General features: G+C 38.2%; 1 protein-coding gene across 1 annotated transcript; it reads right to left on the bottom strand.

The window, feature by feature from the left end:
* Window positions 1-371: 371 nt before the first annotated feature.
* LOC112055468 (uncharacterized) lies at window positions 372-9,308 on the bottom strand. Its single transcript, XM_024095596.2, has 8 exons — window positions 9,257-9,308; window positions 7,282-7,418; window positions 6,074-6,227; window positions 4,907-5,119; window positions 2,776-2,932; window positions 2,063-2,168; window positions 1,223-1,318; window positions 372-548 (listed from the first exon to the last, which is right to left on the bottom strand). Exons 1-8 carry the CDS (start codon window positions 9,306-9,308, stop codon window positions 372-374), a joined length of 1,092 nt encoding a protein of 363 aa, XP_023951364.2.
* Window positions 9,309-10,080: the final 772 nt, after the last annotated feature.

Genomic DNA, 10,080 nt, shown 5'->3' on the forward strand with positions numbered 1-10,080 from the left:
TGATTAAACTCATGGTTTCCTAGATTTTGTATGAAAAAGATGTTTGGCCGTAATTTAACTAGGCAACCTATTTGCAATATGTCACTGTAAACATTATCTATCATTTATTCCATAGCACTAATGAATGAGGAATGAAACAGATGAGGGTATATGTTTGTAATGCCGGATCTTAGACCAGTACCTAACTAACAAGAGTTAAAATAGAACATAACTCAAGCATAATGATTAACATCAGAAATAGTTGAAAACATTATCACCCTAAGCCCACCAACCCACATTGGAGCAGCAAGCTGGGTCTAAGCTCCATGTAAGGATGATGATTGATTAGCTGGCTCATCTCTTTGTTCTGTAAGCTGCTACTTGAACTGTTGCTATAATAGAATACTTACAGACACAAACATTTCCATGTTGAAGGTCAGCATGCCCAGAGCCTGGAAATTAATTGGGATCTGGGCTCGTGCAATGATGATAGCGATTGATCTCTTCACACCTGCGTCCTGTACAGATTCCCAGGAACTGCTGTACGCCACAGTCGCTACTTCTGCAGCCTTTTTAAAAGGTTTTATTTAGTTTTGTTTATACATTTCTGTGGAATTGTTTTGGGCTTCTAAACGGATGGACAGATTTCAATGAAGTTTTCTATTATTGAAAAACGAATAGTTCTTAATTTCTTAGGAAGTTTCATGTAAAGCGGATTAAAAGGGCAAAACACTATTATCGAATGAAAACCTGTCAGGTCTAATAATTCCCACCAAGAATATTATATATTAAACATTTGAATAGCAGAGAATAACATTGAAGTCTTGACTTCGGACTTGTGACCGAAGAATGTAGGGTAAAGACTATTAAAACTAGTTAACATTCCCCTTCTCCACTGATTATTATTATTACAAAGGATTCCAACAAGAGGTGTGAAGGGATTGAACGTCACTACAAGAATGAGCTAGGCCGCCCGAGAGGTCTCCCACTACTCCCCACCTACTCGAAATTCACAGAACATTTCGTACTATCTCGACCGATGGAATGACTCACTCGCGAGGACACGCGCGACTGAAATAATGCCTGATGAAAAGCAATGAGATAGGTTTAAGTTGGAGCGCGCTTGCCTAGAAGATTCCTTTCACTCTTTCCTTGAAGGTATTGGGTGTCGTCTTCTGTTTCTGTTGTTGTTGTTGTTGTTCTTAAGCTGAGGAATAGAAATGTGATAAAAACTCAAGCTTACATGATAAGTGACATCCGAAGCGAGGTGGCACGGTACGTAAATGTGCACCGCTGTGGCTACTGCGTAGAAGTAATACATCGCGTTTATGTCTGCTTCCTGGAGACATACGGAGTTGATTGGGGAATGGTTGAGTACTCTCTTTATCTCTCTATCTCTATTATACTTTATAATAGAGAGAGAGAGAGAGAGAGAGAAATTCTCAATTTAAATTGGGAATTGGGAGTTTGGTGGTGTTACACTCGTGTGACTCGGAGAGTACGTAAAGCTGCGATACGATAAAGATAAGTTTTGAAGTATTTACTGTATACAAAATCTAACAAAATTATTATTAGAAGCCAGCCAGTCAGCCTATACAAGATTAGTATGGCTAAAGAACAACAAGGCACCATATGACGACAGATGACCTAGATGGACCGAGGACATCAAACGGGTTGCAGAGAGCCGCTGGATTCTGGCGGCCCGAGACCGTGATGTTTGGAAGTCTATACAAGGCTTATTTCTAGCAGTGGCGTGCTCTCGGCTATTTCAGTAAGTTAATATATTATATGAGCAGTTAAAGCTTCTGTTTGTCGCAGATAGGCGATAGCTTATTGGTCGCTTTCGTAACTGTGCTAGTCAAAAGTTGCGAGGTCTGGGTCCACTAGTACAACGTGGTTTAGGCTCTCAGCTTTATCAATGTTTACTTTTGCTTACCTTGTAGGTTTTGGTATGATGGGCTTAAAATGAACGAACAAAGTGTTCATATCCCTAAGCGCGCTCGATGGTAGACTTGATTGTGTGTGGCTGGCCTAAACGCGCCATAATACTAGTATAGAGAAAATAGAGCGACTACATACGTACCGCATTGCTCGTAATCTGACAAAGGGCCATCCCGATCTGCACCACTGCGTTGAAGAATATGCCTACGAGCCAAACTTCGAAACATTTTTGAATTTTCGCTATCAATCTGCAATTTATTATGTAAAGTAACTAACATGAAATAAAAGCATTATTCTAACCAAGTTTTTTATATTATTAACCATGAATTAACTGATTTGTTTAACATGAGACCTTGTCAACACTTTGCTAGTCATTCCCTGAGGATACTTCGGTTTGGGAGTTAAACGTACGTAAAGGGTTTTTTCGGGTCTGGGTTATTTTGCTACTTGAGAATTTCGCGTAGAATAGTAAGACAAATAATTATTCAACGATGGTTCGTAAGTTCATTTGATAGGTGGTGCAAATCTATTTTTATCCGACTTCAAAAAAAGGAGGAGGTTCTCAATTCGACTGTATGTTTTTTTTATAACAATTAAATGCGTGCACACTGTTTTAATTTCTTCAAAAAAGCTATAATTTTTCAATTGATAAGAGTACGTAGGTATTGATTATATTCTTTAACTTTATTTAATATTTCTTTATTATGCTTTAGATTTACAGAGGGACTCGGTAGGTGGAGTTGCTATTAGGCTCCAGAAAACAAAAAAATATTTTTTCAGATTTATCAGAACATAGGTATAGCTTTTATTTCCCCTTACCAAAAAAATACAATTATAGTCAAAAATAAAAGTTACCTTATAACTTTACAGTGTTCTTCCACGAATATTGCAATATTTGCTTTTATTTGTGGGATATCCTCTATGTCATCCAATAAATGTTGTAATTTATGGCTGAATAGTTTAATTTTTAAGGATACATGCAATATACACACGGAGAATACGCCATCATAACCTTGAAACAACAAAATATCTGCTTATTATCAATGTGTGTTTGTATTGTATGTTTGTCACTCTCAAAAGTGACTGAAAAACTGAGGCAAAGAATAAATAGAGTAATCCTAATATCTGTTTGCAACGTCCCTTTATGCATTGGCAGGTCCATAAAAATCTTGGAGATCTTGTTATAGAAGAGTACACCCAACCTTACGAAAGTATTTTTTTTCCATGTTAGCATAAGCTGACATACTATCAGATTTCATTGTTAAAATGAGGTATCTCTCAGTCCTAAAGCACGATTGATGCGTATTCTAGTAAATAATATTAAAAGAATGTTATCGTTGACTTTGTTACATCCTAGTTGACTTAGTAGAGGAAACATCTCAAACAGGTCCCAGGAATTGTGACCTTCGGTGTAAGTATCCCTTTAGAATGCATTGACATTCATCTTCCCTGCCCGACATTTTCTCCATGCTCACACTAAACAATTTATCTATACTAATATTATAAAGAGGTAAAGTTTGTAAGTTTGTAAGTTTGTCACATTTTTTAAATGGGGTAATCTTCGGAACTACTGGTCCGATTTTAAAAATTCTTTCACCAGTAGAATGCTACATTATCGGGGAGTGCTATAGGCTATATTTTATATTATTATCATATATATTAGCCGAGTTATCACAGTTTTTGTCATACAGGTCGGACTGAAAATCCCCTTAAACAGACTTATTCGCATGCGCTGCCTTAATTATTGTGTAAAATTGAAATAAATGTATGGAGACTTTATGTATCTTTAAAAGTTCTACAAAAAAGTCCGCGACACCATATATCTATCTTCTATATATTAGCAGATATAGTACCTTTTGTGTTTTAAAAATTATTAATTTTATATACTTAGGTTTACGTCATTATTTATACAACTAAACTTTAAAGCTTATTAAAATAAATTATTTAATAATCACAAGGATATTATGGAGATAAGATTTGCCCTTTACAGTATGTTAATTACTTAAATAGTTTCGGAGATAATACTAAATTTCTAAAAGACGCAGAAATTCGGCTATATGACGTCGGGCGCTTTCATTTACGTAGTTCCCGTTCCCGTGTAAATATGGGGATCAAACATAGCCTATGACACTCGCAAATAACGTAGCTTTCTATTGGTAAAACAATTTTTCAAATCGGTCTATTAGATCCAGAGATTACTTCCTACAACCACACAAACTTTACCTCTTTATATTATTAGCATAGAAGTCTCTATTTCTCTTGGTCATACCACCGCTCTCGAAGGACTGAACCGATTTTGCTAAGGGGTAAGATAGAGAAGTCACAGGGTAGGGCAGGGTACGGGTAGGGAAGCGTAGGGGTAGGGTAGGTTTAGGGCCGGGTTTAGGGTAGTGGTAGGGTAGGAGTAGAGGTAGGGTAGTGGTAGGGTAGAGGTACGGGTAGGATAGGGAAGTGGTAGGGTAGGGGTAGGATAGGCGTGAGATAGGGGTACGGGTGGGATAGGGGTAGGAAAGGGATAGGGTACGGGAAGGGTTGGGGTAGGATGGGGGTAGGGTGTAGGTAAGGTAGGGGTAGGGTAGGGGTAGGTCTGGGGTAGGGTAGGGATAGGGTGGGGGTAGGGGTAGGATAGATGTAGGGGTCGGGTAGGGTAGGGTTGGGGTAGTGGTAGGGTAGGCGTAGGGTAGGGTAGGGTAGGGGTAGTAGTAAAGTTGACATCGAAATTTACGCGGACGAAGTCGCGGGCGTCCGCTAGTCATCAATAATTAGAACATAAATCATTGTCATTATCAACAACAAAACATTACTACACAATATCACTAACGCTGCCTAACAAACAACTGAACTCAAGTCATTAAATACTTCTTATTTATAACATCACTGTTGCGACAACTATGTACAAATAGGGAGGTATTTGGTATACTCCACAATAACATAAATGTTAATACCACCCGTAATCGAGGAACGTAACAATCCATAAGTTTCTTACCAGCGAATCCAACAAAGATGACCCACACAATATACAAAGAGTACACGCATATCGCCTCAAAGTACGGCGTCTCGTACTTCTGCTCCTCGGTGAGGTAGATCATCTCCGTCTCGTGCACCATGTACCGCGTGGGAGCCACTGACGCCAGCTGCGAGTAGACCGTGCACGCGCAGGCCAGGAGCGGGTAAGACGACGCCGTCACTGACAGTATACCTGAAAGAAAGAACAAAACTTAACTTAATGATTATCTGTAACTACCTAGTTTAGATTAACATGAATGTAAGTAATGTAGATTTATTAATTAATTAACATAAGTGTAATCTAGATATAAGAAGAGACCGCACGCCAGGGAGCAAAGCTCTGCAGAGCCACTACCACTATTTTGTAAATTTTTGCGTGCAGTCACTATTTTGTAAATTTTTGTCTTACTTTAATCATGTGTTAAATTTTTTAATTGTTTTTTTATTATTTCATATTGTATGTTTGTGTTGTACTCAGCTAAATAAAACATTTTATTATTATTATTAAACAAAAGTGTATATACACTACGCTAGTTGACTTTTTTAAAACAGTCATATATTGTTCATTGTCTTTCTATTAGTAAAGAATATCGCATTTTTTTAAACATTAAACTCCCAAAATCTTTAAAAAAACTCCCAAATTTGTATTTTAAAATTAAATTTTGACATAAGGGCGAAAACACTATCAAAGATATTATAAACTCTTTGATCGTAACGCGTTCACCAGCTTAATCGTTAATAGCTGTGATAGCCCAGTGGATATGACCTTTGCCTTCGATTCGGAGACGGAGAGTGTAGGTTCGAATCCGGTCGGAGACATCATCATCATCATCATCATCATCATATCAGCCGATGGACGTCCACTGCAGGACATAGGCCTTTTGTAGGGACTTCCAAACATCACGATACTGAGCCGCCTGCTTCCAGCGAATACCTGCGGATCGGGGACATGCACCTCCAATTTTTCAGTTATGTCATTTTAAAAAATTTAATATCAAACCTACAATCCTGAAACTTTTACTTCAAGTTTCGGCCACAATTCACATAATACAACGTTGGATTATGCCCGACTAGTTTCGAACTCACACGGGGCTCTTAGTCATGAGCTGGTTCTTGCGGATCGTGACGTGATCGCGCGCATACTTACCAATCCAAATTTTCTCAAGGGTTTTAGTCATTTGTATGGTGTTGTCCACGATGAGTCGGCGTTCCTCTGGCAAGTCATTGAACGTCTCGTAGTCGCAGTCTATCTCAGCGATGAGTTCTCCCAGCTCTTTCTTCCGTGTCACCGTCAGTATTAGCTGGGGAAAATTAATTTCCTTGGAAAGCTATTTTTCTGATCTAGTAAAAGTTATGAACTAACTTTTCAAAGTTATTTTACCTTACCTTCTTGTACCTTATACTCTTCATTCCTCCCTTCACCGTATGGAACCGATGTCTTGTGGACTACCTACCGGGCGCCTGCAACTTCGTCCGCGTGGAATTAAGTTTTTCACAAATCCCGAGGGAACCATGGACTTTTCCGAGATGAAAAGTAGCCTCATTTCAAATTTCAGCCAAATCGCCGCGAAATTGATAAAGTTTCATACAAACTTTCATCCCCTATTTTATCCCTTTGGGGGTAGAATCAAATTCAAAGAACTTTAATTAAATAATTATAACACAAAAAGTACATACATAATAATATGACATTGTGCATCACATAAATTCGATAATATTGCTTTAGTGAAACACTGTGTTGCAGTTAGTAGCCCATTTTTGGAGATACAACCTTATACGTTAGGGCTTTATTTTAATCACTACCTACCAGTGGCGAAGGATGGAATATAAATGAAGGTAAAAATGAAATCGTCCCAAAGAAAATGAAATTCATATAGCGTGATACAAACATCGGCTTCTCATGTATACTGTACAACAATGCATATGCATGGATGTTTAAAGGTAACCCGGCGGGATTCGGCTTGCATGATCTCTGCGCCGCTGCTACCTACATAACTCAACTTAACTTAATGCCAACCCACGGTCCGATAAACTGATCGTGTGTTGTATAGAAGCAGGCGTTACTTTGCGGAAGTTCATCATGATTTATTTATTTTGCTATCATCTGCGATAAGCCGACGAACCCATGCGACAACGTCACCCAGGTCCGACAAAATACTCTCTACGTACGTTTCACACCGAAACCGGAGCATTCTCAGGAGATGTTGACTCTTCAACGTGCAATTGCAAATGCAAACTGATCGTGTGTTAGTCGCGCTGTACTTGACATCATGAAGATCACGACCACACACGATCAGTTTTATCAGATGTCAAGCCATCAGCGCTGCATTGGGGTTATTGGATAAGAAAACTCACCTTTATGATGGTAAACACGAGGGACACCATGATGATGGACTGCCGCACCAGGTTGGCCATGTCGTTGTTCACGATGCGCGAGCGCATGTCGGAGCCCACGATCACGAGAGCGGGCGCCACGGTCAGTATGTAAATAACTGAAAGGTTCTGAGTGTCGAGATACGCGGCAGCGTGTCAGACTAATTCGAGCGAAAGCTAGCCAGCGGATGCCTGCGACTTCGTCCGCTCTTAGACCTCCTTGATCCGGCCCGATCGCAAAATTCGTTCTTAGCGGACGTCTGGCGTCCAGCGGATTTATACAGGGTGTCCCGTAAATATTACGCCATACTCTACAGGGTAATAGCTGACATCAAGGCCTACTAAAATATCGCAATATATGTTAATTAAAATTTTACGGTTTTTAAGTTAAAATTATATTTTATAACTTTATCGGCGTATTTTATTTACATTTTCATACTAAATTACAACTTTCTAGTACTAATAGTTTCTGAACTAAAATGTTCTAATATCTTACATTTTTAGAATCCCTATTAAATGAGCATTTCAGCACATGGTACGAATAAACTGCAATGTTTCGGCTAACATATATTTTAGTAGGCCTTGATGTCAGCTATCACCCTGTGTAGTATGTCATAATATTATTTACGGGACACCCTGTATACATACTAGCGGAAGCCCGAGACATCTTCAGCGTGGAATTTAGTTTTTCACAAATCCCTTGATAACCAAGGATTTGAAGGAAACCAAGATGTGTTAATCCAGACTATAATCTACCTCTACTTCAATTTCAGGTGATTCGGTTCTGTAGTCGAGGCGTGAAAGAGTAACAATCATTCATACCATCAAAATCATCAGGTTTTCGCAAATCTCGGGAATCCATGGATGGTTTCGGGATAAAAAGTAGCCTATGTGTTAATCCAGAGTAAAATCTATTTCAATTCCAAATTCCAGCCAAATTGCTTCAGTAGTAGCGGCGTTAAAGAATAATAAACATCCAAACAAACATACAACCATACAAACTTTCGCGTTTATAGTATAAGTAGGAAGTACGATATATTTCAAGATCAAATGCACTCTATATCAACTAAACATAGGTCTTCCAAATACCATGGTTCTAAACCAGGCAACCAACTTATCGCAATTATCTAGTAGAAGTCTATGCAGGAACATTCCATCTGTGAACTATATCAGAGTAAAAATATCGTCTATCTGTAGGTACTTGTAACTATGTGCGCCGCTTATAGCAAGTTTAGCCATGCTATTTCACTTAACTTTTGCGAAACAGTTTATTTTAGGTACCTATTAAATAGTTTTTCGATAAATTGGAGTCGACTTCTAAACGTCGGTCAGCTTCCAGGAAAACCCAACGTTCTCTTAATGTATACCTACTGTAAATGTAAACATTGGGTTTTTTGGGTTGGGTTATAACTACTCAGCCGCATTATTATTAAATATTATTACTAAGTATATCATGATGATAATTAAATTATGTATATATATATATATATATACAGCCTATACAATCGTCGGCAATACAGATAACAAAAAATACTTAAAGTACGTGGCTTCTCTTCGTCTGTACTATGTGTCCGAGGGATATACCTTAGAGTTCAACATACTAATGAATGAGACTTTAGCAGTGGCGCTGTTTTGATATCGCAAGTCTTTTGAAACTTTTTAACGGAAACCTTTCCTTGAACCTTTCCTTTTCTAAAACCATAATTTTTCCACAGACCATGAAGAAGGCTATAGCTGTTTCCCGTTTTTGGCACATATTTTGTTAATACCCCACTACTAGGTATGGGTCGTAGCGACTAGCTTGATAATACGAGTTTACTATTCAACACAAATATAATTTAAAATTTTCAATTTGTATTAGTGGTTTCTGAGATTAGTGCGTTTAACCAGACAAACATCATCATATTATTATTATAGTAGGTAAATATACTAATATGTAACATTTAAAGCTTCTCACTGATAATCCTCTTCCTCTTCTGTTCATTCCGTGGATGTGGGTTGGGATACATCATTGCCAGAGTTAGGAAAAACATATACATCGTGTACGTCTGCATCAGACTCCTGACCCTCCTGCGGCCATCGCCTCGCTCGCCTGAGATATACATACTATCATGTTATTTACATCCATATGTAATGATTAAGAAAGAAAAAGTCGTGATAGCCCAGTGGATATGACCTCTGCCTCCGATTCCGGAGGGTGTGGGTTCGAATCCGGTCCAGGGCATGCACCTCCAACTTTTTAGTTGTGTGCATTTTAAGAAATTATATATCACGTGTCTCAATCGGTGAAGGAAAACATCGTGAGGAAACCTGCATACTAGAGAATTATCTTAATTCTCTGCGTGTGTGAAGTCTGCCAATCCGCATTGGGCCAGCGTGGTGGACTATTGGCCTAACCCCTCTCATTCTGAGAGGAGACTCGAGCTCAGCAGTGAGCCGAATATGGGTTGATGACCAAGAAAGAAATACATACTTATTAAAAAAAACAACCGACTTCAAAACATTAACGTACCCACGAAACCAAAAACGAAAAAATAACTAGGTATCTCTTTTCAGTTCAGTAGTTGATATTATAATAATGTTCTTATTTCCAGCTTTTTAATTTCTTTAAGACAGACTTTTTATTTTAAATATAACTAAATACAGACAATGTCATTCCTGACTTGGATACATTCTAGTTAGTAAATTTTACTTCGATGGTTCCAATTTATTTTTTATGCTTTTTTGATAATTTGTGTTAAAACAGTAATATACATGTCATAATATATATATTTTTGAAAT

This window comes from Bicyclus anynana, chromosome 11 (assembly GCF_947172395.1).
Source record: "Bicyclus anynana chromosome 11, ilBicAnyn1.1, whole genome shotgun sequence".
In the NCBI taxonomy this organism is placed as follows: Eukaryota; Metazoa; Arthropoda; class Insecta; order Lepidoptera; family Nymphalidae; genus Bicyclus; species Bicyclus anynana.

Excerpts from the sequence above, each read along its gene's own strand:
- LOC112055468 (XM_024095596.2), bottom strand. The coding sequence starts at position 9,308 with ATGTATCCCAACCCACATCCACGGAATGAACAGAAGAGGAAGAGGATT. Across the intron at positions 2,169-2,775 it reads GAACACTGTAAAGTTATAAG|ATTGATAGCGAAAATTCAAA; the intron begins GTAACTTTTATT and ends AATAAATTGCAG. Across the intron at positions 1,319-2,062 it reads GTCAGATTACGAGCAATGCG|GAAGCAGACATAAACGCGAT; the intron begins GTACGTATGTAG and ends GTATGTCTCCAG.